We start from the raw sequence: 16861 nt of genomic DNA, 5'->3' as shown, positions 1-16861 counted from the left end.
CTTTTTCTTGTTTCTTTGCTATCCATTTTTTTCCTCAAGTATTTTACTAGTGATTTCACAAATGCTTGAAATGGAAGCTATAACAGAAGGATATCATTTTGCCTTTACCAGATTTGGGAATTGAAAAAAAAAATTTTTATTGAAAAAACTATAAGCATTTATCATCCCTTTTGGGTGGCTTTATTTTATTTTATTTTGTTTTGTTTTATGTTATTTTTTTGGCTGCATTGGGTCCACGTTGCTGCATGCAGGCTTTCTCTAATTGCGGTGAGCAGGGGCTACTCTTCATTGTGGTGCATGGGCTTCTCATTGCAGTGGCTTCTCTTGTTGCAGAGCATGGACTCTTAGGGGCACAGGCTTCAGTAGTTGAGGTGTGTGGGCTCAGTAGTTGTGGCTCATGGGCTCTAGAGCACAGGCTCAGTAGTTGTGGTGCACGGGCTTAGTTGCTCTGCGGCGTGTGGGATCTTTCTGGACCAGGGATTGAAAACCGTGTCCCCTGCATTGGCAGGCAGATTCTTAACCGCTGCGCTGCCAGGAAAGTCCGTTGGGTGGCTTTCTACTGTTAAGGGTTTAGCTTCACACAAGAGGTTTCTTTTGGGCATCTGTCATGTCTCCACTGTCAGTAGGTGTAGAGTCAGAAGAGAGTGCAACCAAGAACATGTCTTTTGTTTTTAAAAAAGGGAGTTAGGGGTAGAATACAGTAAAAGTAAAGTTCTCTCTCTCTCTCCATCCTCTTACCCAGGGATGAATGCGTTAACAGTTAACGGTTTGAACTGTGTGTGTATACACTTCGACAGGTCGCTTTTTTATTTAGCAGTGTATTACCTACATATTTCCTTTTCAAAAATTAGAGAAGTAGGGCCTCCCTGGTGGCGCAGTGGTTGAGAGTCCACCTGCCGATGCAGGGGATACGGGTTCGTGCCCCGGTCTGGGAGGATCCCATATGCCGCGGAGCGGCTGGGCCCGTGAGCCATGGCCGCTGGGCCTGCGCATCCGGAGCCTGTGCTCCGCAACGGGAGAGGCCACAACAGTGAGAGGCCCGCATACCGCAAAAAGAAAAAAAAAAAAAAAAAAAATTAGAGAAGTAATGTCTGAAAATGGTTTTAAAAAAGAAACTCAATCCATACAAAAAGCTACAAGGTAAGACAGTATCCTCCATGCTTATTGCCAGTTTCATTCCTCAGAAGTAACCACTGTTAAAAGTTTGTGATTCTTCTGGGAAGTACTATTTTAACTTGAAATAAAGTTCAACCTTTTTTGAACTTTATTTCAAGTTAAAATAGTACTTCCCAGAAGTACTATTTTGATCGATATAAGCCTATCAGTTTTCCACTATGAAAGATAAGGAGTTTAGTGTCTTTGTCATACCTCCCATCTATACTTTCTCATTTACATATGATTTCTTCATAATATTTTTACTTTTTTAAGCTACTTTTTAAAGAATTATTTTTCCTGGTTGACTTTTTTGCTTTAAGTAAATTTGTTTAATGCTTCCATTTCAGGTTTGCTCAACTTCAGACAGTACAGGTTTATCCCTTGTTGCACTGCTCTTACCCTTCGACTCCCCAGGTTTTGTCTGTGATATTAGTTTTCATTGTCAAGGATTATCACGTTTATATTCTATCTTTTAATACAATTCAGGTATAAGTACTTTGTCTAAGATTGAGATTTAAGAATTAAAAACCAGAAAGAACGTTGGTAACATAGTGATTATGTAAATGTTATTCATTCTATAGCCAAGTAATTTTTTTGGACACATAAAAAATATTCTGTTATTAAGATTTTGCCACATGGAAGAAAATCTTCATGTATCACTATGTAGTAAATACTTTGACTTTCTTTGTAGCTTCCTTTATGATTTCCTGAATCAGATTCAACTTATATCTCATGTTATATTCTCTTTCTTCGGTTTCTTTTCCAATTTGCTGTATTACTTTCTTGAGTAATTATTTCATAAGTAGTGTGTGAGTGAAAAATATTCTGAATTCTGGAATATCCAAAAAATACATTCTTACTTGATTGGTTTGTCTGGATATAGAATTTAGTTTTCCACTTCCCCTCAAAACTTTTGAGTTATTCCATTTCTTCCAGTGTTTTGTTTTGCTCATGAGAAGCCTGGCTGTAATATAACCTGTATTACTTTGTAGATACCTGTGTTTTTCCCCCTCTCTGGAAGCTTTTGGAATTTTATGTTCTTAAGAGTTCTGCAAACGTACCCAGGATACGTCTGGGTAGTTCCTTTCGGCCTGAAGACACTATATTTCTTCAGTTTAGGGATATTTTCTTCAATTCTGTATTTTTTCCTTCTCTTGCATTCTGGAACTTCTATTAGACAAATGTTTTACCTTCTGACTACATCTATAGATTGACTTTATGTTCTGAATTCAGGAATATTTTCTCACTCTTATCTTGGGCATCACAAACCTGGTATTCAGCAAAGGTCAGTTTTATTATTCACTTCATCCACTGAGTTTTTATTTCAGAATTTATCTTTTAAGTTTTTTAATGTCCTTATTTTTTGCTTTTTTTGGTATACTATTATATTTTACAGATATTCATAAATCTGTCTGATAATTTTTGTTATTTGAAAAAGAAGTTTATCTTGAACTGTTTCCCTTGGCCAGTTCTCTTTATTTATCCTGGCCGTTTTTCTTTTATGCTGTTAGTTTTCTTCAAATGTCTGGTGATCTATGATTTTGTATTAATATTTATGAATGAAAAACTATACGTTATCTTAAGTAGCTGACATGACCTTCCTCTGTAATTATGAAAGTCTGTGTCATCAATAGCTATCTTCCTCAGGAGGCAAAAACAGTTTGCACCAGCATTTCCTCCTGTCTTATGTAATCACCTGTGTTTCTGAGCCCATATCCCCCCACCACCCCTGATGCTACTCCAAGAGATACTCTTGCTGCTTTGCATACCACTCCCTGTTCTCTGCCTGAGACTTTATCTGCCTCTGGTCACTGAGGACAGTGGGGCCAGTGAAGGATGGGAAGAAAGTACCAGAGACCCAAGGGGAGAGGGAGAATTTAGGATTGCTAATTAGCTATTCAGAAGGAGGAGGTTTGACATAGGCCCTCTGTGGTCTAGTGGTGACGGCTGCTAGTACTAGGAGATGGTTGGAGGATGAGATCAGTGCTTGATAAAGTCATATCTCTTTTTTTTTTCAAGTGATTAGTTTACAATGGGGTAAATGTCAATTTTTCTGTTGTTTGTAATCTTATATTTACCATGTTTTGTGTGTTCAAAAGTTATGCTCATATTCCATATGTTTAAAGTTATGCTAACATGCTTATTATTTTGTATTATACACTTGAATTTATTCAGAATTGATGTGAAAATAGTAGTTGGCTTGTCAGGAGAAACAGGTGAATTTTTATTTTTTAAACATAATTTTCTTAAATGAAATTTTTCTTAGTTTTCTAGGGTTAATTCCTTTGACTAAATATATAGAGATAATCAGAGAGCAGACACAAATAGCTAGAGAAATCGTGTGAAATGGCAATTGTGTGAACGTTGAAGTATTGATCGGTATTTCTTTGGTTTGCTTGTGATGGTAGAGAAAGGCATTTGAAGAAGAAAGAGCCAGTTGGTTAAAGCAACAGTTTCTAAATATGACTACCTTTGACCACCAGAACTCAGAAAATGTGAAAATTTTCAGTGCCTTCTCAGGAAGTGAGTATTTCATAAACTCTTTAATCTGAAAATGCATGTAAATAAAGTACTGTAGATTATTATTAATATATAACTTTAGCAGTCACCAGTAAGAACTCTCTAATTGGAACTAAAAATTAACTTTGATATTTTATTTACTGTAGTCAAAATAGAAATGACGGGAGGACTTTGCATGCCCAGAGCAGCTTTTGTTGTGAATGTAATAATGTCAAATTTTGAAAATTCACAGTCTAGAAATATTTTTTAAACTAGATCCTTCTAAATGTTTGTGGACTGTGCATAACAAAGATCACCGGATTAGCTAGACTAGACTCATAGGGCTACAGTGGATATTTAGATTAATTTGTTCTCTCCCACCTCACTTAGAACTGCAAATGAATCTAGTCTAGGACCCTAGTTAATTACCTTTACTATATTTAATGCTTTTCCATATGTAGTGCCTTCTTTCCTTCCTTTTTTTTTCTTTTTTTCTTTTTTAAACAGGTTCTGATCGGGACAACCCTACAGTACACTCGAGGCCACGGCAAAAGAAGCCTCACGGTGCGCCTACTGGGTCTCCAGTTTGCACGTCTAAACTTACTAAATCTCTTCCTGCTTCTCCTTCTACTTCAGACTTTTGCCAGACGCGTTCCTGTGTATCTGAACATAGGTACTGGTCTATAGGTGATCTTCTCACATATTTGTTAAAGTGCTAGAGTTGCGTCGCAAAGGAAAAGTTGGCGTGTCTAGGACGAGCAACAGTAGAGACTCTGGAGAGGAATTGAGTAGATTGACTCATTCATTGTACAAATATTTATTGGCTATCCATTATGTGTAGACACCTGTTAGGTGCTGGGAATACAGTAGTGAACAAGGTAGCTCTGGTCCCTGTCTTCTGGGAGCTAAGTCATATAATGTGATTCTTTTTATTTCACATGTAAAATACAATTTAAAATACAATCTTATTTCAGGAGTTACTTAATAATTTAATTGTATTGAACAGAAGGATAGTGTTTTGATAGTTTCTGTAGAGTACCTATTTTAGAGTTTCTTGTGGTATGCCCATTTTATTGGTGTGGAAGGACAAAGACCCGAGAAAAGCCCCCTCCCCTTGACTGGTGAAGAGGATCTGTGCCCAAGGATGACAGGGTAGACAAAGTTGCTCCCCACCCCCAGGAGAGCCAGATACTGCTTTTAACTGATGCATTGTGGTATTTTCCTCTGTCTTAAGTTGTTACATCATTTTCTAAGGTATAATATCAGTACTCTACCTCAGAGCCTATTCCAGGATTGATTTTGAACTAAACAGATAGAACATTCCTAGGGAGATAGAGAGGAGTAGCAAAGAGCAAAGGGACATGTCGCAAAGTGTGGTGGTGATCGCTCTCCTCTTCATTAACATAGGAGACAGTGGCACGAGGGCCTTCCCAGGTGCCTTAGAAAGCAGGAGCCAGGGCTGCAGCACAGTTGGCCTGTTGTAGTGAGAGAGAGACAGGTGTGGAGCTAAGTGATGAAGACACCAGCTAAGCCCTTGGACTAAGAATTGTGAAATAGATAATTTTTTTTTTTTTTTTTGTGGTACGCGGGCCTCTCACTGTCGTGGCCTCTCCCGTTGCGGAGCACAGGCTCCGGACGCGCAGGCTCAGCGGCCATGGCTCACGGGCCCAGCCCCTCCGCGGCATATGGGATCTTCCCGGACTGGGGCACGAACCCGCGTCCCCTGCATCGGCAGGCGGCCTCTCAACCACTGCGCCACCAGGGAAGCCCGAACTAGATAAATTTTTAAACAAAAATACGAAGTTTTAAAAAAGGACAACGCACTCTCATTTGTAGTTGGCCTTTAAAAGGATTAGGACTCTAAGTAAACACTGGGGGGCAAAAAAGGAGCTGGGGGAAGAGTCCTCCAGGCAAGTGTAGGAACCTTGAGGTGGGACACGGGTGTGTTTGTGGATGGCGAGTGTAGTTAGTGAGCACGACCAGGAGGTGTGAGGGTGGGAGGTAACATTATGTAAAAGTTCAGCTGTATACACAGGTAGAGGGAATGAGGTCAGGGACCCTGTGTACCCATCACCCAGGTTCAGCAGTTATCAACTCACAACTAATATTGTTTATATATAGCCCCACTCTGCTTGTGCTCCCACCACACACTTGAGATTTCATTTGTCAACTATGTTAGTCTGTACTTGTAAGTCGGATATTGTTCTAAGGGCAATGGAAAAGCATTGGAGACCTTTTAAGTGAGATAATGATTTTTTTTAAAATCCAAGGTTTAAAAAGATTACTTCATTTTATTATATGAGAAACAGACTGTAGGAGCACAAGCCAGGAGAGCCAGTTAAGAAACATCAGTGGAGTTGAGGTGAGAGATGTGGTAATTTGCACCCTAGGGTCATTACATGAAGACAGAACTGTGCTTGGATTTAGGCTGTGTTTTGCAGTTAGAGCCAATAGGTTGATGTGTGAAATATGGGAAGTTAAAGTTTGTTTAATTTACAATCAAAAGATAATATAAGCTCAGAGTATTTTCTTACATAGAATGTTATTGAAGCCCCCAAATTTGACCAGTCAGAACTCTGTGTATAGATTTAGACAGAGATTCTGCTCACCATTTACAAGTACAGGCAGCCCTCGGAGATGTTGCAGATTCAGTTCCAGACCACTGCAATAAAGCCAGTATCGCAACAGAGCAACATACTCAAACTTGTTGGTTTCCCAGTGCATATAAAAGTTACGTGTGCACTGTACTGTAATCTATGAAGTGTGCAATAGCATTATGTCTAAAAAAACAATGTACGTACCTTAATTAAAAGGTACTTTATCACTAAAAAATGCTAATTCGTCTGACAACCCAGGGTTGCCATAATCCTCTGTTTGCAAAAAAATGCAGTATCTGCAAAGTGCAATAAGTTGAAATGCCATAAAATGAAGTATGCTTGTAATGCATTCTGTACCTAAAAGAGAACATAGCTTAGTTGCCTCAATTATTTTTATGTATTTAAAATTTTTACTTTTTTACATAATTATTTTTAGTTATAAAGTATTTAACATAAATATTCCTTGAAGACTTTGTTTTGTGTTTAATAAAAAGTCCAACATTTAGTACCTACATCCTAGGGTACTGTGAGATTCAGTACCAATATATGTAAAGCACTTAAAACAGTACTTGGTCCATTGTAAACCTTCAGTAACAGGCTATAAAAATAAAAATATATGTAAACATAAGTGGATTATAAAAATGCTTTTCTGTTTCTTGTGTTCAAGGGCTACACTGAACAATGTCAGTGGCATAGAAACAGTATTTTGGAGCTTAAATAAATTTCATTAAGCTATTCACAGATACTGGCCACTGAGGGTAAAACAAAAGAGTCATGTAACTGGATATCAGGAGAGAAGCTGTGCAGCTTAACATCGTTCTTGAAATTTTTAATTATTTGGTATATTTGGATTCCTGCACCTAAAGCACCTTGGATCTGGGTTCGTAATAAGATTATGACAAAATAATTAGGAATATTTGTAGCTAATTTCTACAGCAACATCCTCATTGCTCCTTCACTGTAGAGTGGAATGTTACATACGGGCTGTGCCTGGATTCCGTGCAAAGTACCTTTTTTTTTTTTTTTTTTTGCGTTACGTGGGCCTCTCACTGTTGTGGCCTCTCTCGTTGCGGAGCACAGGCTCCGGACGCGCAGGCCCAGCGGCCATGGCTCACGGGCCTCGCCGCTCCGCGGCATGTGGAATCTTCCCGGACCGGGGCACGAACCCGTGTCCCCTGAGTCGGCAGGCAGACTCTCAATCACTGCGCTATCAGGGAAGCCCCAAAGTACCTCTTGTACTAAGTTACGTAGAGAACTTAGTTCATCATTGATCTGATCTCATCTCATCTGAGACGGCAGGGATTCTGAATCTGAATTATAAGCAAGTTCCTTTTTTTTTTAAGCAAGTAAGTGTAAGTAAAATTGTCAATTATGGGGCTTCCCTGGTGGCACAGTGGTTGAGAGTCCGCCTGCCGATGCAGGGGACACGGGTTTGTGCCCTGGTCTGGGAAGATCCCACATGCCGCGGAGCGACTGGGCCCGTGAGCTATGGCCGCTGAGCCTGCGTGTCCGGAGCCTGTGCTCCGCAACGGGAGAGGCCACAGCAGTGAGAGGCCCGTGTACTGCAGAAAAAAAAAAAAAAAAAAAAAAATTGTCAATTATGTTTTTGGTTTAGCGTTTTAGAATTAAAGCAACTTAATTTTTTTTAGGATTGCCACATTATAAGGTTGAGTTAGTTAAGCAGTCACACGAAAAAATGAACATTTAGGCAAAAGAAGTTTTGGGAAAAAAATTATGTAAGATATTCAGTTGATAAAAATGTATTGTTCATTGGTTCAATCCCATGAATTGCAAGTAATCACTTAACTAAATTTCCTTGTTTTGAGGCTGGTTGCAGAGCATACCTCAGACTGTATCTCTGAAGCTAGGGACTGTGTCTGTGTTCAGACACTTAGATTGTTACTGTCCGACACTTAAAGTTAATTGAGCATCATCGTTAAGTGCTTAGTGTGTGTTAACTCATTTAGTTCCCACCCCAACCCTGCGAGGTGTAGGTTCTATTATTATTTCCATTTTACAGCTGAGGAAGCTGAAGAACAGGGAGGGTTAACTTGCCAGAAGTGACGTAGTAAGTGGTCCAGCTGGGATATGAACATAAACCATCTGTTCAGGGTCTGGACTCCTAACCACTTTGTAGGTAGTCATTAAATATCTGCATGAGTGAACACATGGAGGATGAAAGCATGCATGAACAGATGGATGAGTGAAGAAAGAAACTATAAAGAGATCAGAAACTAGTGACAGAAAGGCAGGGGTATGGGGAACGTTAGCTTTCAAAACTCACATGTTCTCTGTCTACCTTAGGCTCTAGTTGGGTAGCATCCTTCACAGTAGACTGAACAGATAAATAGATGGATAGATAAAAGTGACCATGTTGAAACACTTCTGTGTTCTTGACCAGTGTGTCCTCAAAATTTACTTAGCATGAGACAAGGGAGTAATCAGATTTTAGACATTCAGGCATATCAAAGGTATGAAAGGAGGAGATGATGATTAAGATCTCCCTTTTCTTTCCCCAACAGTTCAATCAGTGTACTAAATACAACCCCTGAAGAATCTAAGCCAAATCAGGTTGGAAGAGAATGTACAAATCAGAAGTGGAGCATGGCATCAAGGCCTGATTCACAGGAAGGTTGCTGTAGTGGATGCTCCTCGACCCACGCAAATGCTCACGTAGAGAAGGATGACTTACCTTAGACATGTGAACTGGGATTTTTTTTTTTCATTAACATGTTCATCAAATTTCACATCTGAGTTGAAACAGGGTGTGTTATAAAGTCAATCATCTCTAATAATTTAAAATGGTCTGTGTTGTTTGTTTGGGCTTCCCTGTTCCTCCCCCAAAGAGCTAAAATGTTAAATCTATTTAAAAGGATATAAAAGCTTTGGATATGTATTTTTAGTAACAGAAGCACCTGGTTCTGTGAATAAAGGAATGAATGTATAAACGTTTGGATGGAAACAAAGCACTAGAATGAGTTTCCTCTTATAGGTATTAAAAATAGCACTTTTAGGAAACTGATTATTGTAAATGTTTAATTTTGTCTCATATATAGTTGGCATTGGAAGTTTAGCCTTTCCTTGAATGTATACTGTAGCTTTTTAACAAAGCAAGTTATATATTTATTATGTTTAGTGTGATTTGAAATACCCTCTTTCATATGTTTTAAATAAAGTGAAATTTATGTATGTTTTGTACATAGATATACATGATTATGTTAAGAGGCTTTAAGATTTAAAGATTTTACACATCCATAATTATAGTATTTCATGCCAATAAAATTTTTATTAGTGATATTCTGTTTACAGATGTATTAGAGCCATTGCCACCTTATGTTTAAGAATTTTTTGAACCCATCTGAGCAATAAATACTGAAAAGCTATTCCATGAAGCCAAGTTCTTTAGATCATTAACATTACTAATGTTACATTTTGGAGATTTCTACAGCATTAGGTTTTTTTAATATGTAGGATATTACAATTTTTCAAAGGATTATTGATTTTGGCATAATAGAGGTAAGACAAGAGTACCTTTGGATGAAACAGTTTAAGAATATTGGCTTAGGATATTTGGATGATAGAAGACATTAAGATATTTCAGATGTTTGGATGGTGATATTTTCTCTACCAGATGGGTACCCATACCGTAACACTTATACCAGCAAAGGCTTTGTATAGTTGCCAATAATTCTTTAATAATTTTTCAATGAGATATTTACTGATAAGGAAATCTGATAACATAAAAGCATCAGATTTTATAGTCCAGATATGATACTCTGGACAAACTTGTCATTTCACTTTCAGGACTGATTGCATGATTCTTCATCGTTGTTATTGTTATTATTATTGATAGTAAGAATAATGTAAGTGTGGGCCCAAGCACTTTCCTAGAATTTTCATCAGAAAGCTTTAAGTACCTAACTCTATTTGTCTCTGCATGTAGAAGGCTACACATATCCAGTCCTTGCTATAGGTATTGTAGTTTAGGCCCATCTGCCTTCCCATTTTCTAGCAGTTCAACCATTTGTATTCACTCACCTGGTTGTGGCTGTTCAATTTAAATTTGTCATGTTAAAAAGTACTTTTGTCGGGCTTCCCTGGTGGCGCAGTGGTTGAGAGTCTGCCTGCCGATGCAGGGGACACAGGTTCGTGCCCTGGTCTGGGAAGATCCCACATGCCGTGGAGCAGCTGGGCCCGTGAGCCATGGCCGCTGAGCCTGCGCGTCCGGAGCCTGTGCTCCACAGCGGGAGAGGCCACAACAGTGAGAGGCCCACGTACTGCAAAAAAAAAAGTACTTTTGTCATCCACTCACTCACTATATATATAACTCTTCGGAGTTGCGTAGCAGCAGCCATTTTTTCAGGGTTAATAGCATATTATTGAGTATCTTGTAAGACATTAGTGAAAGTACTCATGAGAAAGTACAACATTTATAGTCTCAAAAAGCTGGCTCTTGAGCAAAAGCAAATTAGTCACCACATTCAGCTTGGTGCATGCCCCTTCTTTACCATTTAAAAATATTAGAAATGATGCAGAATTTCAGAAGTAGTACTATACTCCAAAGGAAGAAACAGCTGTGATATCGTTCTTTTGCTATTGAGCAATAACGTGATCAAAGAAAAGCAATCAAATTTTCTAAATAGGCAGTGATATATTTGTCAAGAATTGGGTTTTTTTTTTTCTGGGGGTTCCATGATATACTTGGCTAGAAACGGTGTTCTAATTTTTAGAGTAATCTCTTATTTTAGGAATATTGCATTCCACAATGATGAATTTCTACAAAGCAGCATCAGTTTTTTGTTTTTTTCATTTTAAAGTTGGTTGAATTCTCATATTGGAGAGAAAAATTCCCTTGAGACTTACTTTGAAATCTAAGGTGTGAAACAGTAAAATGAAAGCCAGGGTCATTGTGCTTTTGATAAAAGATCTGCCAGTAGTTATGTTTTACTTAACAGCGTAGAGTTTGCTTTACATTCCAGCTCCAATGATGATTCCTAGTCACGCTAAACTTCTTAGAATGTTGAAACGGTTTCCATGCTGGATAACTCCTGACTCCACACATAAAACTCCTAGATTTTATTTGCCTTCTCTCTCTAGGTGTTTGCAGTTTACTAGTAATACAGCCGTGCTGCAGTCTTGCATTTAGCCACGATGAGGTGAGAGAGCACCATGTTCACTTTTGCTTGAAAGTCTTCCTGACCATTTTCAGTGTCTTCTTTATCAGGATGCAGATCTGAAACATTCTGTGCCTTATTTGTTTTTATCCATTTTGAATTTTAAAGCATAAAAGTGGCAAAGAAAATTTAAGAGATTTTATTTCCTACTCTTAAATTTTTATATCTTCAATTTATGATGAGAAACTTAATAGAAGAACAATCCTACCAGAAAATTAAGATTAAAATTAAACTTAATAAATAGGTACTTTCTTGTAGAAGCAATGTATTAAATGTTTAGATTCACGGAACAATCCACGGCAAATTGTTTTCCTCATGGTATAATTAAAATACTGTCGTTACTTAAGAGTTGCATTTTTCGTACCTTTGCTGACCAGACTTGTTCATAGACCTGTGGTAACACTTTTTGTGGGGAAACATATTCCATGGTACATGGTGAGAAGGAGAGCGCCCTAGAATCCAGTTTTGACCTGCCCTGGTGGAGCATTTGAAAACACCCGGAATGCCAGGAGAGGTTTTGCAGTGTGTACGCACAGAACGCTGTGAGCTAGCAAACCCGTTATGTGATTGCTCTGTTGTAAAAGTCTTGAACACCTGTTGCCTGATGTAAATCATGTTCTTATTTCTAGATTGGATTTAAATTAAGTATGGGTCTTGGAAGTCTAGTAAATATACTTCTCCCTATGTTTGTCGTTAATTTTTTTCATTCTTTTCATAAGCATATAAAGTAGCTGCTGTGTGTCAGGGCTTATTACTACCTTCTAGTTACTGGGGAGAGAAAGACAACTAAGCACGCTCCCTGCCACTGAGAATCTCTGGGTTGAGTGGAAGACCAGCTATATAAACCTAAATTGTCATAAACAATGGGAGATGCTGTTCAGACATTCGGTCTGGTGATAAAACTTGGACTCATTGTTCTGCTCCAGGACCACGTATCCATCTCCTAACAGTGACGTGGCAAGCTTCTAGTTAAAGAGTCTTTGCATTTTTTCCTATGGGAAGAACTATGTAATTAATATATTACTGTTTTGTTTTTGTTGGGTGTTGGGTTTTGTTTTTGTTTTCTACAATCAAAATACCTGCAAAGCAGCATTAAGAATTTCTGCCCACAAGGACATGTATTATTATCTAATAGAAAATTTACAAAGATTTGGGCCATGTAGATAAGGATAATGAGATAGGTTATTCTAGTCATTTCTCTAAATATGTTTTTTTTAGGTTGGATGTAGATTAAAGTGGAATGGACTGATTAAATTATTTGATTTATATAAAAATACTTCACTTGACTGGTTTTTTTTTTTTTTAACATTTACAAATACCTGATTTCAGAGGTCTTAGGAGGTACTGTAATGCTAGTGATACATAAAGATCCTGGTAGAGATCCTCTTATATTTTAGATTCAGAAATACTTATACCTCATATGATGCTTAACCCATAGTGAGCACATAATATTTATTAATGAGAGAGATGAAATACTAATGAAACAAGTAGCACATCACTTCATTGGCATGAATGGACTAAATTTCAGGTCAAAATCCTGAAACTCTTCTTTCTCAGGAGGGTTAGGAGCCTTTTGTTTTGGTTGATTTCCAGCCCTATCTAGCTTGGTTCCTCGCACAGAGAATTGGAATAGAGTAGGCCATTCTACAATGAAAAACACCAAACTTGTGTGATTCAATACAAAAATTGAATTCTTGCTCATGAAATGATCAACGTGGATTGGGCGGTCTGCTCCATGGCCCACAATGTTGTCAAATTGGGGAAAGAGCAGACTGGCAGGTGATGGTGGATATTAAGAACCAAATCTGAAAGAGACACACACATTGCTTTGTCCACAACCTAGACCTACAGCCTCAACCTAACAACAAACAAGACTGGGAGATGCAGAAAATGAGGCTATTTGGTGAGCACTGATGCTCTGCTACATAATGTGCTTGATGTGTTATTTACTTTAAAGAAAATAACCAGCAAAACATTACTCTGTGCAAGGGGTTTTTTACTGATTATTTATTAAAGCTTCAAATCGTCTTAATTTTTGGAAGGAATGTATTTTAAGGCTTCTCTTGCCTTCTCTAACCTTTTCATAATACGAAGTTTTTTAATGTTTAAATGGTAATTTTACACGTTTACTAAAATATAGTATAGTGAACACACATTTTCTTTTGATTCAACAACCCTGCAAAATAGAATATTAACCTTCCTATTTTTAGAGAGTTGGTAACAGACTCAGATGTCAAGGAACAAATGCAAGCCCACATAACTATAAGTGACAAAATCAGAACTGAAAAACCCAGATCTTATCATCCCTAAATTTCAACTTATTCCAGACTGCTATAGTGCCTTTTGGTATGGCTTTCTCAGTGAAATTGTTCAATTCTTAACCCATAATCTGTCACCCTGTCATCTTCTACACCAAAGGTATTGATCGTTTGATCCACATACAAGGCTCACCCTTGTTTTTGTTAATTTAGGTAACCATGGCAGTCCTATTCAGAACTGAATCTCTCTCCCTTTTCAAGTTTAGGGCATTAAGGATCTAATTGAGATAGCTAATTTAATAGCAAATAATACTCTAACGAAAGGTCACTGAGTAATGCCAAGATATACCTAGACAGCCTGCTTTTTCTGCAGTGTCTTGTTCTCTCGTAGTGTGTGCACCATGCCCCTCTGTGACTACAGTCACAGTGACCAAAAACATTGTTTTGTCCAATGGTCCAGTAATCTTTTGCAGATATCACCATGAAAAATGAATGTTAAAGAAGTAGAATTAAGTAACGTGTATGAATATTTTTACTCAATTTAGAAAGAACAGCTGCTTGCAGGGCAGCTGGAGATTTTCTAGTTTCCCTGCTGTGTCTGCATTTAGATATTTAGTTTTCTTGTTTCTGGTTTGTCAAGACAGTTTCCTGGTTACAGTGCTCCATTAAAGCAAACCATGCCCCAGCCCAGTGTACTGATTAGAAAAAAGCAGACTTTTGCACGTTCCCTAAAGCCCTCAGACTGAGACCCCAGAACCTGCCCTCCATTCCAGTTCTCTGGACCCAATTCTCTAATATACCTGGTGTCTAAGCTGAGGCGGAAGCTGTCCAGCTAGGGATGGGGTCAGACACTGCTGGTTCTCAACCCTATCAAGTGTCGGCACCTAGTCCTCTCCAGCCCCTAAGTGTGGTCATTACTTGATTACAACATCATAATTTACCCCGAATACCTGTAACTCTAACTCTTTCAGGATAACCTTTTTTCCTGATTTTATATCAGTGAAAGGGTTCAATGAAACAATTCTGAAAGAGTTGCCCAGGAGTGCAGTGCTTTTATGGAGGATCAACTAAACTCTTTTCGCCTTTTTATCAGTCACTTTTACCTTGAAAAGCAACTAATTGATAGATTATTTTTGGTCGTTTCATCCCTTTTTAAGCAAAAGGAATTAAATAGTGAAAATCTCTATAGATTATTTGAATTTAGTGAAATCAAACTTTCCCAGTTATTTCTTCTAGGCTCAATGCCCTAAAGAAAAATAGAAATCCGTCAACAACTAGCCATACAAAACTATGTCATATGTTAGTTCTAAGAAACTATTTTGATCTTAAAGAAACACCATGGGAAATTTTAACTGGAATTAGAAAATTCAGCTTTGATCCTTTATTTCTGATACAGGATTGCTCATTTTAATCAAAGGCAAAGATTTGAGGAAATTACAAATTCAATTCATGCTTTTAATTTAAAATCTATAAATTATTGTCCAAACTGAGAAGTTTTCAGTAGTGAAAGGGGAGCTGTTCATAATGAGGCCCATACCAGAGGTGTAAAGTGGGATGAACGGTCACCTTACTTGTGGCTGAAGGCTCCTCCAAGTAACCAGAACTCTGACTTGAGTTTCGACTGTTGAACCCTAATCCCTTCAAAACTACTCCCTTTAATTCATGCCTCAGGTAAGGTTTCTATCAATAAAAGATGGAGTCAAGTTGTTGTTGTCTATCTTAATGTACAGTCAGTTCTCCTAAAACACTTGGTTTAGAAGTGCAACGCAAAAAATCAAATTTGTCCCAGTGTGATTGATACATTAGGGGACGGTTTAAGCATAGTGCAAAATTTGCATTTGCTAATGCGTGATTCTGTCTGTGAGAAACACCAGATAGATACGGAAAACTACACCCAGCTGAACTGATCTGGGTAGGGACACATAAAACACATAGACAACTCAAATATCCACCAGCAACTTCAGTTTACCACGTGTGTTACAAGCAACACCCACCCCTATCTGGCATTACAACTTCCCCTTCCATTTCAGACAACTTCCTGCCACTTTACAATAACTCACAAGCTACAACCCTCCAACACCCCTTCCATAAGCAAACTTCCAGTCTTTTCCAAGGTCAAGTGCCGTATTTGTTGTGGTGTTTATGTGTTTCTTAACCATTTAACATGTATAAAACTCTGCTGCTGGTTTTATTAAGATTTTTTTTTTTGAGTCACTGATGAAGTTTTTGAGTGTTGTGCCCATAATCCTATTTTCTCCAAACACCCCGTGTTATTTACTGTGCGATTTTGCACATGGTGGTCTTAGGAGTGCATTTGTTGTGTGAGAGCAGAGCTGATAGAAAAGAGCAGTCTTCTGTCAACTCATTTATAACTCAGGCTGCTGGAGAGCCTCTCAAAATTCCATGCCAACTTCCCTCAATCTACACATCTGTGACACAATCAAACTGCTTTTTGTGGGTAGACACTTACCACATTTCAAACAGCCCTTGCTGTATTCCAGACACCACACTAAGGCCATAATAAGCAATTTCTTTTATTTCTCCCAGCAACTTTATAGGTAGGAGCTATAGTTATACCCACTTGACAGATGAGGAAAGTGAAGCAAGGAGAGAGCAATTTGCCCATTGCCACACAGCTAATATATGGTGGAGCTACAGTTGAGCAAAGGAATCATACAAAAATTATTTTATGGCATTTTCGCTCAATCTGATAGTATCTATTTTCCTTTAATAGTAACTTAAATGTTATGTATATAAAGCTTTCCCTGATTCTATAAGCAGGAAGTCACCTCTCTGCTTTCAGAATTGAACTTTCTTTTATTCTCGCAGCAAATGTTTATTGAGTTCCTAGTAGGATTGCAGTGCTAGGTGCTGGGGCTGTAACATTGAAGGTGACTTGGTCATTGTTGTCAGAAACTAACAATCTACCGGGGAAACAAATGAGTGAACTATTGAAGGCAGTGGGACAAGCACTACAATAGAGGTGTCAGAGCGCTCAGAAAATCAGAGAAGGTGGGGCAGCATCTTTGACTGGGAGGTAGGAGATCAGAGAGGATGTTTGAGCTAAATATTGAAGAGTAGACATTCCAGGTAAAGGAAACAGAACAGTTAAGGTCAAGGGTGTGAAACCACAGAACCTTTATTGAAACTACAAGTGGTTCTGTTTGCACAGAGTAAA

The 16861-nt window shown here is 38.2% G+C and overlaps 1 protein-coding gene across 10 annotated transcripts in view; it reads left to right on the top strand.

The window, feature by feature from the left end:
* SSX2IP (SSX family member 2 interacting protein) overlaps positions 1-12109 on the top strand; it is a 43817-nt gene extending 31708 nt beyond the window's left edge. For 8 of the 10 annotated variants that reach the window (XM_082612423.1, XM_082612428.1, XM_082612429.1 and 5 more), the window contains 3 exons: positions 3564-3678; positions 4162-4327; positions 8774-12109. In XM_082612423.1, coding sequence (XP_082468549.1) covers positions 3564-3678; positions 4162-4327; positions 8774-8948 — 456 coding nt within the window. In that variant the 3' untranslated portion in view covers positions 8949-12109. Of the gene's footprint in view, positions 1-3563; positions 3679-4161; positions 4342-8773 lie in introns of all 10 variants that reach the window. The other 2 variants (XM_082612422.1, XM_082612430.1) reach the window with 2 other exon arrangements.
* The last annotated feature ends 4752 nt before the right edge of the window (positions 12110-16861 follow it).

Source organism: Mesoplodon mirus, assembly GCF_964341445.2.
Source record: "Mesoplodon mirus genome assembly, chromosome: 3".
NCBI lineage: Eukaryota > Metazoa > Chordata > Mammalia > Artiodactyla > Ziphiidae > Mesoplodon > Mesoplodon mirus.
Note: the sequence above shows the minus strand (reverse complement) of the source record. Positions and strands in the feature narration are given on the sequence as shown.